This window comes from Hemibagrus wyckioides, linkage group LG14, assembly GCF_019097595.1.
Source record: "Hemibagrus wyckioides isolate EC202008001 linkage group LG14, SWU_Hwy_1.0, whole genome shotgun sequence".
NCBI classification, from domain to species: domain Eukaryota; kingdom Metazoa; phylum Chordata; class Actinopteri; order Siluriformes; family Bagridae; genus Hemibagrus; species Hemibagrus wyckioides.
In genome coordinates this window covers 17,645,060-17,660,612 of record NC_080723.1, presented here as the reverse complement: position 1 = coordinate 17,660,612, position 15,553 = coordinate 17,645,060, and the positions used below count along the sequence as shown (strand labels likewise).

The following is a 15,553-nucleotide window of genomic DNA, read 5'->3' as shown; positions in this document are numbered from 1 at the left end:
CCCAGGCGGACATTAGAGTAAATCACATACACAGAAACTCCACACAGGGCAGAACAGGGTAACACTGAAACCCCTGGAGCTATCAGCCTCCCTCCCTCTGGTTTCAGTGTTTTTCCTTCTCATGTCCAATGAGGAATAAACACAAATAAAACAGTATTTCTATTTATGTTATAAATGTTTTAAAACCTTAAACATTTTCTTTTATAATAATTCCCTAACAATATAAAAAACAAACAAATAAACAAACAACCCCCCTCCCCAAAAATAACTTTATTGCATGTATCATCAGACTCTTATTATTAAAGCGCTTTTCCGTCATTTCTTCTGGCCAATTAGCAGCTTGTATCTGTAAATCTAGCCAATCACAGCACCGAAGGCGGGATTTCTTTTGCACCAAGCATTCACCACCCGGAAATAGTGTAAGAAGAGAGATTTCCCGTTCACAATGAACTCTCAAAGTTTAATCCTGCGAAGAAACAGCAGGACATTGTTACGGTTGTTAAAATACGTCTCCCGCGCAGAACAAACGTGTTTTAATCCACCGCTTCCGGTAACGAGGCTCCACACGGACCCGGTTTTGCGATGCACGTGCGCCGGAGATTCGCGGAGGTCACATTACATCACCACACCGATCTTTTACGTGAACGCGTCTCCTCACATCGGACACGTTTACTCCGCCGTGACAGCGGACTGTCTACACCGATACCGGCTGCTGCAGGGCTTTAACTCCAGGTTTGCTACAGGTGCGTCCTCTCCAATGAAATCTGTAAAGGTGACATCCATCTCATGAGGAATAATGATCAGTATCTTTATCACACTGCAACCTTGTGCACCATCCTTCTATCCATCTATACTGTCTTTAGTACACACTATTGCCAAAAGTTTTTGGACACCCCTCCAATTCAGGTGGTGTTTTTCAGGGGTTGGGCTCGGCCCCTTAGTTCCAGTGAAAGGAACTCTTAATGTTTCAGCTTCATAACAGGACATTTTGGACAATTTCATGCTCCCAACTTTGTGGGAACAGTTTGGGGATGACCCCCTTCCTGTTCCAACATGACTGCACACCAGTGCACAAAGCAAGGTCCATAAAGACATGGATGAGTGAGTTTGGTGTGGATGAACTTCACAGAGTCCTGTGAATCTTTGGGATGAATTAGAGCGGAGACTGCGAGTCAGGTCAAAACTGTGACATCTGTCTTTACATGCACATGAATGTAATATGGAGTTGTCCCGTCCTTTGCACCTACAACAGCTTCAACTCTTCTGAGAAGGCTTTCCACAAGGTTTAGGAGTGTGTTTATGTGAATTTTTGACCATTCCACTAGAAGTGCATTTGTGAGGTCAGGCACTGATGTTGGACGAGAAGGTCTGGCTCTCAGTCTCCGCTCTAATTCATCCCAAAGCTGTTCTATCAGGTTGAGGTCAGGACTCTGTAAAGTTCCTCCACACCAAACTCACTCATCCATGTCTTCATGGACCTTGCTTTGTGCACTGGTGTGCAGTCATGTTGGAACAGGAAGGGGGTCATCCCCAAACTGTTCCCACAAAGTTGGGAGAATGGAATTGTCCAAAATGTCTTGGTATGCTGAAGCATTAAGAGTTCCTTTCACTGGAACTAAGAGGCCGAGCAAAACCCCTGAAATACAACACCTGAATTCAATTATTTGGAGGTGTGTCGAAAACTTTTGGCAATATAGTGTATTTACATAATTTTGCAAATTTAAACCAGAGTACACTACGGAAACAGCTATGGACATGCTCACCCAGAGTAACCCGAGCTCAGGATCGAACCAGAGATCATGCAGCCTCACTACATTTTTATATGTAGTATTAGATCAACTATATCACTGATAATCCTCTTTTCTTTAAAAGAAAATGTTTAAGACAGCATTCAGTATAAGCCTGAATCGGTTTGATAACACGGTTCCGTTAAACGAGAGATCCATCATCACAGACAGCACTGCTGACATAATAATAACAAATCTAATACTCAGTCCCTCTAGGAGATATTCAGTGGAGTTTGCAGTGTTTTGAAATGACCACAGATTTGGGCCAAGACGCATCATGTGACATCGCACAACACACGTTTGTCCAAATCCAAGTCTTCAGTTCACGTGCATTTAACATGAGTACAGCTATCATAGAAAGTTATTACAGATCATTGCGTGTATCTTCACTGGAAGGAGTTATAGAAGAATCCTGTGGTTGCAATTTCACCAATTCATAGTTTTCCTTACAAACACACAATAAACACATGGTTTGAAAAAATTATACCTTTCTGGTTCAAAAACAACCACAGAAAACTCCTGGAGGAACTCGGTAATATTTAGAAAAACATAGCTGTAAAAAAAGTAGCCAGGGAATCTAGCAGAAATGTCTGCTAGATTTGATCTCCATTCAGGCTGATTGTGATTGTGGTGTCTTGTCTGAATACAGAAATATATTTTGTATATGAAGGTCATTTTCTGTTAAATCTTTTTTCACAGGTACTGATGAACACGGGCTGAAGATCCAGCAGGCGGCGAGCGCAGCAGGTAAAGAGCCGCTGCGTTTCTGCACAGAGGTATCCGACAGGTTTCGGGATGTGTTCAGGAGCTGTAATATCGCATACACAGACTTTGTGCGGACGACAGAGGACAGACACAGGCGGGCGGTGGAACATTTCTGGGCTAAGCTGCTTGATAAAGGCTTCATCTATAAAGGCACTTATGAAGGCTGGTACTCCACACCGGACGAGAGCTTCCTCACAGCCAGCCAGGTGACTGACAGTACAGACTCCACGGGCAGAGACATCAAAATCTCCACCGAGAGCGGACATAAGGTACTGAATATAAGAAGATCAATGCAGTTTTCATCATTACTGCTGCTGTTTAGTGCTTTACAGAAATCCTGATATAGGTTTAGTTTTGTAATGAAGAAGCCAGAGGTGACGGAGACGAGGAAAACTCTGAGATGAAAACATTGAGCTGGTTGCTGCGGTCAGGAGAATAACCTGCTCAGCTTTTATTTTAAGTGTTGACATGATACCTTATAGTGGTATGTGTGGAACCTGCAAAGAACAGCTGGAAATCTGGAACTTTTAGATGTCACCACCATCTACCTGTCCATCATGGTATAGATTCCAAATCATTGAATTCAGGTGTTGTTTTTCAGGGGTTGGGCTCGGTCCCTTAGTTCCAGTGAAAGGAACTCTTAATGCTTCAGCTTCATACCAAGACATTTTGGACAATTTCATGCTCCCAACTTTGTGGGAACAGTTTGGGGATGACCCCTTCCTGTTCCAACATGACTGCACACCAGTGTACAAGGCAAGGACCATAAAGACATGGATGAGTGAGTTTGGTGTGGAGAAACTTCACTGGGCTGAGCAGAGGTCTGACCTCAGCCTGATAGAACACCTTTAGGATGAATTAGATCAGAGATTCTGAGCCAGGCCTTCTTGTCCATCATCAGTGCCTGACCTCATAAATGTGCTTCTAGAGGAATGGTCAAAAATTCCCATAAACACACTCCTAAACCTTGTGGAAAGCCTTCCCAGAAGAGTTATAGCTGCAAAGGGCAGGACAACTCCATATTACATTCATGTGCATGTAAAGGCAGGCGTCCCAAAACTTTTGCCAATATAGTGTAGGTGTCCGTCTGTCACATCTTTGCCCAGATAGATAGATAGATATCTATCTTAATCATGGTATAAATGGATGTCTGTCTATCTGGCTGATGTCTCCATGGGAAATATATTTGCATTTCTTCATATGGGTGGAAACCTGTTTTTCTGACAAACTGGTAATTTGTTATTATGGCTACAATTAAAATGATTAGACTTGTATGTCTTGTTAAAAATGTATGCCATAATTCAAACAGAGTCTTTTTTGAGTCTTAACTCTTACAAAACTGCCCTGACTTACTTACTAAGCATTCTCTGTTGAAAAGCTGCTTTGAGACAAAAAAAAATAAGGATTCCTGACTAAAACCTTGTGTATCACTCACTAGGTGGAGTGGATGAAGGAGCACAACTATCTGTTCCGCCTCTCTGATTTCCGACCCAGCCTTCAGGAGTGGTTAAGGTCGAACCCTAAAGCCGTTCAGCCGGAGAAGTTTTATCATCTCGTCCTTCAGTGGTTGGAGAGTGAGCTTCCTGATTTATCAGTGTCGCGACAGAGAAGCCGTCTGCAGTGGGGCATTCCTGTTCCTGGAGATCCTGAACAGACGATCTACGTGTGGCTGGACGCTTTGGTGAACTATCTGACCATTGCGGGTTATCCGGAGAAGTACTCTCAGTGGTGGAACGCCGTCCATCACGTCGTAGGCAAAGATATTTTGAAGTTCCATGCGATATACTGGCCTGCATTTCTCATGGCTGCAGAACAGCCCCTTCCTCAGGCCATATACGTGCACTCTCATTGGACGGTGCAGGGAAAGAAGATGTCCAAGAGTCTGGGAAATGTAGTAGATCCCCTTGAGAGCTCTCGGAGGTTCACAGTGGACGGGCTGAGGTACTTTCTTCTCAGACAAGGTGTTCCAGATATCGACTGCGATTACGACGATGACAAGGTGGCCAAGTTGTGCAACAGTGAACTGGCCGATTCTCTGGGTGGTCTTCTCAACCGTTGCACTGCACCATCCCTCAACCCGGAGCAGGTTTATCCTCCGTTCTGCAACATTTCCTTTCCGAAAGACTCCAGCGGAAGAGCGGTGCCGGAGGATTACAAAATGTTGGAGGCCGTTTCAGGGCTTCCTGCTTCAGTGAAGCAGAACTTTGACAACCTGCACATGTATAAAGCGTTAGAAGCCATTAGCACGTGCGTACGCCTGACTAACAGCTTTGTCCAAAGACACGCGCCGTGGAAGCTCGACTGTGCCGACTCCAAGGATAAACTCTGGCATGACACCATACTGCATGTGTCTATGGAGTGTCTGAGGATTTATGGCCTTCTCCTGCAGCCTGTGGTACCAGTGCTGGCAGATAAAATCCTGTCCAGACTCGGGGTGAGGGCTGACCAGAGGAGCTGGGATCATGCGCTCGATTTCCTCTCAAAGTATGAAGGAAGACGTTGTCCTTATGAAGGACGGGCGCTAGGTCCAGACACCGGAGTGCTTTACAGTCGTATCGAGAGAAACAATCCGCACCAAAAGGTAAAAAATGACCAAGCACACAAAAAGACAAGGTCTAAGTAAAGATTCACCATACTTTTTGAAATCTGGAAGTAACCTGAGAAGTGGACTGCAGGAACGCTTGGTGGAGTTTGCCCACACAATTGGCTCAACTGTGACGTCTACTGAAAGTTATAACCATCCTGATAGTTCAGCAGAGCGCATGATCACTTTCCCTAAACCGAGTCCATCAACCAAGATGTGTCCAGTTTCTAACATGTGCTCAAATAAGCTAATGCTCCTACGAGGACGGCTGTTAGGGTACACACACACTCGAGTTTGGAACTGCTTTATACTGGTCAGGGTCATGATGGATCTGGAACCTTCTGGGGAATAGCCACTGAACATCTTACACACTCACACACACACTCATTGATGCACTCATTCTCTCTCTCTCTTACACACACACACACACTCACCCATATTCTCTCTCTCTCTTACATACAGTCATTGACACACTCTCTCTCTCTCGCTCACACACATGCTCACCCATATTCTCTCTCTCTCTTACACACACACACTCACCCATATTCTCTCTCTCTCTCGCTCACACACACATGCTCACCCATATTCTCTCTCTCTCTCACACACACACTCATATTCTGTCTTTCTCTTATATACAATCATTGACACACATTCTCTCTCACACACACTCATACAATCATTGACACAGTCTCTCTCTCTCTCTCTCTCTCACTCACACACACACACACAGCATTAGGGTTCAATCTAATTCAGTTTTTCTGTGTGTGAGAGATTTATAAAAGCAGTCCAACTCTGCGGCGGCTGCACCTGATCTCATTTGGGAATAGTTTTGCTTTAAGGATAATGTGTATAATGATTATAGTTCAGTGTGTCGGTGCAGCGGTGTGCGAGTTCACTCATAATTAATACCATGTTATTATTTTGTGATGGTGCACTTGTCAGAGTCTGGGACAAGATATAAAAATTGACATGACTTTTTTAATGAGAATACATGAAACTGAAAAATTGTACAAAGTAAAATAATAAACAAAAACACTGCATTGCTCTCAACATTTCATGTCCTTTTTTTTTTTTTTGTACATCAAGTCCTTCCATTGCGCTTCATGATCACCAGTTCACGGCACTGTCCCTCGGACGAGTGTGGAGTTACACAAAATCGGAAAGGTTTATTCCTAGAAACAGCACTGTGGTCAGATAAACGGATCGACTGGGAATCTTCTAGGCCTGAAGTCAGTGTCTGGTGTCTGAAGAACTCCCAGCTCGTGAAGACTCTGGAATTGACCCGGCGGGTTGCAGTAGGGCCTCGAGGGACTCACTCATACTTTGGGTAATATGAGCTGGTGTTTTGTCCGGGCTGTGTGTCTGTGTGAGGAAACGTTTTAGATTAAAACGTGACAGAAGGAGTTCAGCTCTGTTTATAGGACCAGTTTATACAGGCCACCATGGATGAACAATAAACATTTTACATCCTCCTAGAAAATATTAACAGAAATCATTTTTTCCTCCCATATTTGGACAAACCCTGCCTCCTTGTACTATGACTGGCCAAGCCAATGGTTTGATAGAAATCATAACTCAATATTATTAGTTATCACTGTATAGTGTAATGTATAGTTAATGGTTATACAGTTAGCAAGCAGATGTCTGTATGTTGATCTAAAGTGAGTACTTGTATCTCTCCCTGTCTTTCTCCCTATCCCTCTGTTTCTCCGTCTTTCTCCCTCTCCCTCTTTTTCTGTACATCTCCCTATCGTTCTCCCTCTCCCTCTTTCTCTGTATCTCTCCCTCTGTTTCTCCCTCTCCCTCTGTATCTCTCCCTGTCTTTCTCCCTATCCCTGTTTCTCCCTATCCCTTCTATATCTCTCTCCGTCTTTCTCCCTCTCCCTGTCTTTCTCCCTATCCCTCTGTTTCTCCGTCTTTCTCCCTCTCCCTGTATCTCTTTCTCCCTCTGTATCTCTCCGTCTTTCTCTCTCTCTCCCTCTCTTTTTCTGTATCTCTCCCTGTCTTTCTCCCTCTCCCTTCTATATCTCTCCCTGTCTTTCTCCCTATCCCTCTGTTTCTCCCTCTCCCTGTTTTTCTGTATTTCTCCGTCTTTCTCCCTCTTTCTCTGTATCTCTCCTTCTGTTCCTTCCTCTCTCCCTGTCTCTCTCTCTCTCCCTCTTTTTCTGTATCTCTCCGTCTTTCTCCCTCTTTTTCTGTATCTCTCCCTGTCTTTCTCCCTCTTTTTCTGTATCTCTCCTTGTCTTTCTCCCTCTCCCTCTTTCTCCCTCTTTTCCTGTATCTCTCCCTGTCTTTCTCCCTCTCCTGCTCCTTCTCCCTCTTTTTCTGTATCTCTCCCTGTCTTTCTCCCTCTCCCTCTGTTTCTCCCTCTTTTTCTGTATCTCTCCCTGTCTTTCTCCCTATCCCTCCCCCTCCTTCTTTCCCAAGAGAGCGCACCCTGACTAACCGGAAAACTGTAACAATGCTAGTCTACTGCTGTAAACATTCATGAAAAAAATCTCCAGCAGTTTAAAAAAAAACCATTGCTAAATAATTTCTCCATTGGTGGTTTCATGGTTGCCATGACAACCCAGCATCAAGCGGACTTACTGGACAGCTGCTGTTGGAGTTGTCTGACCAAAGCGGCAGTTTGTTGTTGCTGTTGTGTCTGCTGCATGCCCTGCCCCTGTCGAGGGAACTGAAACGCACACACACACACACTCACTAAGTCTTCTAGGTCATGGTGAATGTCTAACATTATACGTCTCTCCAGTTGTCTGTAATTTGAAAGCCTCCGGGTCACATTCGGGTTCCTCTGTCATTACACATGCTGAATCTCCCCTAAACGGCTGCTCACCATGGGCTGCTGTGGAGGAAGAGGCTGCATGCCCAGAGCCTGGCTCTGGGGCTGGCCGGGAGGCTGTGCCGTGCCCACCTGCTGCTGTTGGACCTGTTGTGAGGGGACCTGCTGCGACTGCTGCACCTGCTGAGAGGGGACCTGCTGCTGCTGCACCTGCTGCTGCTGCTGCTGCACCTGCTGCGCTTGCTGTGGTGGAGCAAAAAAGCATAAGAGTATAAGATACACAGTGTCGAAAAATCCATTCCAAATCTTTTTCAAATTCCAGATTTTGTACTTTAGAGCCTCAGCCAATATTGTAGTAATGTCTGATTTCTGGTGCTCACCCTTAACCAGACGTAAAGACAAGGAATCGCCTACGACCAAATCGTGACTTCACTTCTTATATCTAAGATCATTATCATTATTATTATTATTATTATTATTATTAATATTATTATTATTAATAATAATAACAGCCTCTGGGTACAGATCATAGGGACAGAACACACTGACTGGCTACATGAGCAAATCTCCCATCAGCGTATTTAATAATTATTAACACAGGTCTGTGAGGTTAGTGTGAAAGTGACCGTACCCGGAGAGCCTGTTGTCTCATGAACTGCTGCTGTTGTTGTGCCTGTGCCTGTGCCTGTGCCTGTTGCTGCTGCTGCTGCTGCTGGTCCAGCATCTGATTAGTGCGCATGTTGGGGTGCATGCCCTGCGTCTGCATATGGCCCTGCCCCAAGCCATGCATCATGGGAGTCTGCTGCATGGGCTGATGGGTAAACCTGCATCACATACAGAGAAGATCAACAGAAGGTGAAATTAAAGTTCCATCAACTGTTCCATAAGAATGAATGCACAGCATTATGTTTTAGTGTGTGTGTTTGCTGACCTCGGCGTGTTCTGCATATTGGCTGGGTACGCCCCCGGTGCCTGCTGGTGGACGTATCCGCTGGGCCTCTGCTGCATCTGCCTGAGAGGATCCACCACGCCAGGGTTGGTACCAGGATGGGCTCCGGGGAAGCCCTGGTTACTGTACGAAGAAGGAACTATTCCTGCCGTTTGAGAGGGGTGCGGCTGCATTCCCACATGAGAACCGTAGCTGGTGTAGCCCTGCAAAATGTTTGGAAATGAGGACAGCCAAAGTAAGCTGCGGTTCATGGAGCGGACTGCCTTGCTGTGTTGGATTTTAGCACAAAATGTTCATAAAGGCACGGCATCAGAGTTAGAACATTTGCCTGCACTGAAAGAGTGTAAAATGGCACATCAATAACTGGTTTAAGTCAAATCACATCTCACAAACACTGAAATCTGAGAATGAACGTTCGAAAAAGTCTAATAGTTTTATTTAAAACTGTACCCTTGAAATATTTATATTGTTACCAGAACCAATTCCAAGCACATGAGTCATAAACTCCCATTAATGTACTAAAGCATCTATGTGTCTCCGAGTCTGTGTGTGTGCGCATGTCTGTCTCTGTGTCTGTGTGTGTCTCTGTGTCTGAGTGCATGTCTATCTCTGTCTGAAACTGTGTGTGCATCTGAGTGCATGTTTGTGTCATGGTGTGTGTGTGTGTATGTATCTGTGTCTGAGTGTATGTCTGTCTCTGTCTGAATGTGTGTGTCTGAGTGCATGTCTGTGTCGGAGTGTGTGTGTGTGTGAGTGTGTGTGTGAGATCAGGGAAAAAATGGCCATGCAAAGCTCAATCTGTCATCTGAATAAAAGCTAAAGTATAATACCAACCTTACTGAGCTACTCCGTTACAAATATAGAGCCTATAATTAATGGAGCTGAAGGGAATAAAAGCATGGAAGGAAGCTCTTGCCTGTGATGCCGGCATGGAGGAGTACGACTGATTGGGAGCCATCTGCCTTATCTGTTGTCCGATCATGCTCTGGTTCTCCAGTCACAAAAAAAACCCAGAAAAACAATAAGCATTCAAGCGTTCATGTCAAAAACTATTACCACTAGACAATTCAATGACTAAACAATGCCTGGACCACATGCAGAATTATACAACACTAACCCATGGTGATGTGAGAGGCTCACGCTACACGTTTCTCTCAGAAAATACACCCGTGACTTCGAATAAAAGCTATGGTGGCTGACAGCTCAGCTTGATTCTCCTTGGTTATGCATGATGTTGAGATTGTATTTCCTTACTGCAGATGTTTACTATTTACAGTTTAACTATTGCATGGAGGAAACTGTACATCACTCATCACAGTTAGCTGGCTAGTTTTGCACAGGTTTCTCACTATGTAGCCTGGAGAGGAGCTCCGGTCAGACTTCCCTCTTCTGGATGCAGCATTAGCGTGCCAATTATTGCACACTGAGTAAATCTAATAGGTTATAATTAGATTCTACACACTTCAGGATGTAATCTAAAATCAGCACGCCATTTCTGGTGATTGTAAGAAATTGGCCTCAGGAACAACGGACCCTTAATATAAACCTAGCAAAATTGTTGAGAGAACATGACCATGAGCTCATTAAGATCTCGCTCAGCTGGTGCTTCATTGTATCTGGGAGTTTTTGATGTCTGTAATCAGACTCACCAGTCTGACCTGCAGCTGCTGCCGGAGTATCTGGCCCTGCGGCATGGCAGGCTGCGGTTTGAAGCCTATCTGGTACTGCTTATTATCTATGCCAATCATGCCCATGCCACCAGGGAGGTTGGATATCATGCCTGGGTAATTGGCCCGCGTGGGCATGATCTTTTGATGATTGTTCATGGGCATGCGAGGTCGATACGGAGGCTCCAGTCCTGGCCCTCCTGTAAAATAAATCAATGAAATAACGTGAATAAGCACTGATGAGAATCTCTCTTAAAAAACATATCAAAACTAAAAATAAACTGTAGATGCGGTCACATGCATGTTAAGGCGATGTAGTTATTACTGGTAACATGTTTGCATTCATTTCCAGTTGTTCAGAGTGCAGCCATTCTACAGTATTGTTAATTCTCAAGGCACAAATGAAATATCCTGGAGAGAGCCCGCATGCTTAATAAAGACCAGGTTATGTAGTACTGACTGATTTCTTTTTAATCTAAACATCACTTTAAATCTGAAGAGGTTGTTACGGCCTGACCTGGAGGAAGAGGTTGATTCTGAGTGTACATGATGGGCTGAGAGTAGGGCATTGCTCTGTACGAGTGGTTGGGCTGGTTTATGTTCATGATGTCCGGATTCATACTCGGTGTGTGAAACGACATCACGGCAGGGTTCCGTGCTGGAAAGTCCTGGATGACACAGATAAGTATATTCGTCTCAAAAGCACATCAAACTAAGTAACATTACCGAAACCGTGCTGGATGCAAGGCTTTCCCCGCTGGCCTTCCTTCATACTTGTGCTCACAGTTTAGTTTGTTTATGCATTCGACTGACTATTTATTTCCAGATTACATTCCTGATTTCCTCAAAGCAGCTTTTTCACCTTAGTTTGAAAATAAGTCACACTTACATTCTTTTACACTGGTGATAATACTATGAAGCAAAATCTGTTTCTTTCCACCCCATAAAGGAAGTCATTTCTCTATGACACATTATCATTAAAGCATTTGTCTCTATTGTCATTTCACTCTATGGGCCTGTTCACACCTTACATGCTTATTGACTTGTCTGCGAGTGGTCAGTACTAAACCATATTCAGAGGTGTTCTGGGACGCCTGTGACCACATAATAATATTTTTATTGTCAACCCAAAACAACCGCCTAATAGACTGTGTCCCTGACCAAGCTGGAAAATGCAGAATTATTTTGAGACTGAAATCATTTTAAAGGATAATGGATAAAAAAAAGCGATGCTGCAACAGCTGAGAAGAAAGGCAATATTCAGTTTTGTTAACAGACCACACATGAGACAGAATTTCTGTGACATTTCTGCCTGGAAATAAATGCAGCAGAAGACAGATGAAATAAATTTGCTTGACATTCTTTCCCAAGTGGTCACTGGCGATGCATTCGTTAATGTCATAATATGTTTTGTCTGCCTTGTTATCGGATTGCTTGAGCCGGACGTTAATACCAAGTGTGAACAGGGCCCATTTGACTTGACAACTGACCAAAATATCAAAAAATCTGAAGCTAACTAACCTCAGGTTTATTTACAGATGAAGTTTTCTTCTTCTTGGACTTCTTCTTGACTGTATCCGGGCCCACGCTAGGCATGCTCTTATCCGTCTTCACCGCCTCCACCATCTTCTTCTCTGGTTCTTGTGGCACAGGTGTAGGAGGCTCCTCCTCTTCTGGAGGCAGGGGCAGAGGCTCCAGGTAATAGCTACGTGGTTTGGGTTTCAGATGTGTGTGATAAAGCAGGAGTCTCTGCTGTTCCTCAAAGCGGGTGACCTTGCGGTCTACGCGTACAGTACCGAACCAGCCCCAGGAAAGAGGAGCCGAGTGCTTCAGGCCCTCGAATACGTCCCATGGGGAGATCTTCTGCTTCGTTGACACCTGTAGGCCCTGTATCAAGAAGCACAGATGGAGCAGGAGTATTAGAAGAACTGTAAAAATAACAAAAAGCTGAAAGTATCATAAAATATCGTGTCTGAGAATGAAACAGGCGTGTTCAGACTGAAAAAGTAGAAGTGCACTTAGACAAATTCACACACTTCACAGTTATAGCTTTTCTTTTTATGTACTGGAAGTCGGGCGGGGCTACCAGGTGCTGATGCTGGGTGAAAAGATGGCTAATGACACTCCAGTGGACAAGTTGTCTTTTAAAGGATCTCAGATTGTGTGGTTTATTTTTCAACATTTTAAAATATTTGCCATGTTCAAAATCGAGCAGCGGTGCATTACATGCAATTTGATTCATCTTCATCAGCTGGGAAATGGCCTACACATAGGGCTTGTGTTATTTATTTATTTATAAAACAAACAAAAAACATTGAGGCTATACAAACCTTCTAAAATTCAAACACTAGACAGTGTAGTAAATAATGTAAGTGCATAGTGTGAAGAACCTCAGCTGGGCCAGTATACCTTACTTCTGGATAAACTGGTTAACAAATGAACATGAGTGTAGATGAATACCTCTTTCTCAAACCCAGCGATTTTGTTCCCCTTGGTGTCTATAAGCGATCCCTGGGGTTCACAGGTAATGACATCCCGAGTCTGCTTGGGTAGAGGCAATAACTGTCGCACCTTCTCCAAACTCTCAGACTGACGATCCCCCAGCTCTTTCTGCACAGAACACCAGTACACCCTTAAAACAACACTCTATTTACCCGAGTGATAAAATACAATCTTCACCATGCCTAATATCTGAGAAATGACTCATTGCTCATCATTACGGCTAAAAGAAGAGTTTAGTAGCATCTAGCTGCAGCCTTGCAGACTGATAATGCAAAGTTTTACAGGCTCTCTCACCCTGAGCTTCTTCACCAGGTTCATGTAAGCCCTCTTGTTCTCCTCCATGCCACCCTGAGAAATGCTGGACATGTCCGCTGCCAGCGTTCCGTTAATCAGCACGCTCAGCATGTCCAGCACGGTGGTGAACAGCTCGCTTTTACACAGAGAGACACACAGACAAGTCACACAAACTGTTTCTGCAGACACACCAGATAACACAACACATCAACAACAAGTTACTGACTGGCATCGTTAGTTGCATCAGTACTTGCTAGTTCATGGAGTTATTAGTAACAGATGGGCTGTAGAACTGTGCAGCAGGCAGACAGAAGGTTCTGGCATCCTGACAGCTAATATCTGACTACAAACTGAACTGCCGATGCTTAAGTCAGTTTCCATACAGCATGTAGCCATGTTCTCATCATGACATGTGCAGTTAGACATTTTTAAGGCGGATTTTACTGGCTGCATGATCTTCGCACAAAGCCTAGGCAAGAATAAAAAGAAAATAAAACCATTTCACACCTATTCTTTGGAGAAATATTGATGCCTTTTTAAAAATTAAAGTGTGGCCAAAACCAAACTATCCACACACACACACACACAATATAAACCAATTCACATTTAGGATCTGTTCTTGACAGCTAATTTATTTAGATACAGTTTCAAAAAATGGTTCTAATAACCAGTTTTGTTTTTATTAAAGAACTGGTCACTCACTTGTTAGACTGCATGTCGACTGTACCGCTGCTGATGATGTCTAGGAGAAGCACTGCCCACTCAGTGGTCTGCTGTGTGCTGCGCTGCACCGTGTCAAACATCCCACCCACCTAAATCACACAAAGTAAAAAAAAGTTAGCAAAAAGAAACATAATGGTGACACGTGAGAAGAAGGAATAGGATCCTCACCAAGTTGAGCCGCAGCTTCAGAGCCTCGTGCATCATCTGCTTGGCCTTGCAGTCATCCTGGTACTGATCCTCACGCCAGTTAGTGACAATCTATTAAAAACACAGCATTCGGTCTTAGCTAAGGCCAAACCCAGAGGTGTACTTTTTGAGAAAGCACAGATGTAAATAAGCTCTGGACAAGAAATTATACCAGTGATGAAATGAGGTCCAATGCATGCACTAGAATGACTGTTAATATACTGTCCAGAACACAATAGTAAATGAGACAAATATATACGGCATTTTCACTCATTACACTAATCAGCTGCTGTACCTGCTGCACTTGGCTGTAGAGGGAGGTAAGAAGTCCCTCTCTTTGCTCGTCCTGGCCTTTCAGGCATGTCAGTACCAGAGACAGGAAAGGCTGCTGGCTCAGGAGTGACATACTACAACACAAAATCACACCACAGTATGAAGAAGGTCCAGAACAGAAATGTGCATGAACCTAAGGCACAAAAGTAGAACCTTGATATAGATAAAAAGACCCCCCCCCAAATATAACTGATATAAATGATTCAAGTAACAACTCACTACATTATTACTTTCTGTACCAAATAGATCATCAAATGGTGTTTTTGTATATATATAAGTATCTTTATGTGGCACTTGGGCATTACTGGTATAGACTTGCTGTGTAGCAAGTATTTATGCATGCATGCATCCATCCATCCATCACAAGAGCAAGGCTAATTATTTATTATTATTTTGCTTTACACTAAGGACATTGTTTTGAGATCAACAGATGAATATAAGACGAGAGATCAGAATCTCAGCTTTCATTCCCCGATATTTACTTCTAGCTGTGTTAAACAAAAACAACTCAGAACATGGCTAATTTTGTTTTTAAAAAATCTAGATATAAATATGAAAAACTAAGGGTAAAATTCTGATCTATTGTCTCATAATCATGTTTTGATCTCAAGCCGAAATGTCTTCAGTACATATCAAAAACAATAGAACTGACCCTGCCGTTCCAAACCTTTTGGAGGGGGCTGTGTATCATCATGACATTTTGCCTTATTGCTCATCCCTTTTAAATGAACAAATAGATTTTTGTACCTTTTCTGTTTCTGTCGATCTCTCTCCTTGCGGGAGGATGACCCTAGGTGCTGCCCTTTCTCCAGCTCTTCCCCTGCTGCTTTCAGTACGTGTCCCTGTACTGAGGTGGGCAGTTTAGCAATCAGTGGGGCCACCAGCCACACGCCCGAGCGCTCTGAAGAACTGCACACACACACACGTCACCTCAACTGCCATGGAATGATGGTTGCTTGTTAGAAGCTCCATGTCACTGAC

The 15,553-nt window shown here is 43.8% G+C and overlaps 2 protein-coding genes across 6 annotated transcripts in view; one reads left to right on the top strand and one right to left on the bottom strand.

Moving 5' to 3' along the window:
• Positions 1 to 380: 380 nt before the first annotated feature.
• mars2 (methionyl-tRNA synthetase 2, mitochondrial) lies at positions 381 to 6,085 on the top strand. Its single transcript, XM_058408045.1, has 3 exons — positions 381 to 743; positions 2,487 to 2,821; positions 3,991 to 6,085. The coding sequence occupies exons 1-3, from the start codon at positions 446 to 448 to the stop codon at positions 5,173 to 5,175; spliced, it is 1,818 nt and encodes a 605-aa protein (XP_058264028.1). The 5' UTR covers positions 381 to 445; the 3' UTR covers positions 5,176 to 6,085.
• A 9-nt stretch (positions 6,086 to 6,094) lies between these two features.
• The window catches only part of med12 (mediator complex subunit 12), a 35,081-nt gene continuing 25,622 nt past the window's right edge, over positions 6,095 to 15,553 (bottom strand). The window contains exons 30-44 of one of the 5 annotated variants that reach the window (XM_058408040.1): positions 15,320 to 15,481; positions 14,535 to 14,646; positions 14,222 to 14,311; positions 14,033 to 14,142; positions 13,331 to 13,466; positions 12,995 to 13,144; positions 12,056 to 12,421; positions 11,052 to 11,202; positions 10,517 to 10,734; positions 9,784 to 9,858; positions 8,850 to 9,070; positions 8,550 to 8,742; positions 7,973 to 8,161; positions 7,726 to 7,813; positions 6,095 to 6,498 (exon numbers count right to left, since the gene is read on the bottom strand). In XM_058408040.1, the coding sequence (XP_058264023.1) occupies positions 6,449 to 6,498; positions 7,726 to 7,813; positions 7,973 to 8,161; positions 8,550 to 8,742; positions 8,850 to 9,070; positions 9,784 to 9,858; positions 10,517 to 10,734; positions 11,052 to 11,202; positions 12,056 to 12,421; positions 12,995 to 13,144; positions 13,331 to 13,466; positions 14,033 to 14,142; positions 14,222 to 14,311; positions 14,535 to 14,646; positions 15,320 to 15,481 (2,311 nt within the window). In that variant the 3' untranslated portion in view covers positions 6,095 to 6,448. The remainder of the gene's footprint in view (positions 6,499 to 7,725; positions 7,814 to 7,972; positions 8,162 to 8,549; positions 8,743 to 8,849; positions 9,071 to 9,783; positions 9,859 to 10,516; positions 10,735 to 11,051; positions 11,203 to 12,055; positions 12,422 to 12,994; positions 13,145 to 13,330; positions 13,467 to 14,032; positions 14,143 to 14,221; positions 14,312 to 14,534; positions 14,647 to 15,319; positions 15,482 to 15,553) is intronic. The other 4 variants (XM_058408043.1, XM_058408042.1, XM_058408044.1 and 1 more) reach the window with 4 other exon arrangements.

Bases quoted from the DNA above. Each gene is read 5' to 3' on its own strand.
- mars2 (XM_058408045.1), top strand. From the start codon at position 446: ATGAACTCTCAAAGTTTAATCCTGCGAAGAAACAGCAGGACATTGTTA. The intron at 744-2,486 runs GTGCGTCCTCTC...CTTTTTTCACAG, and splicing joins TAACTCCAGGTTTGCTACAG to GTACTGATGAACACGGGCTG. The intron at 2,822-3,990 runs GTACTGAATATA...ATCACTCACTAG, and splicing joins CCACCGAGAGCGGACATAAG to GTGGAGTGGATGAAGGAGCA.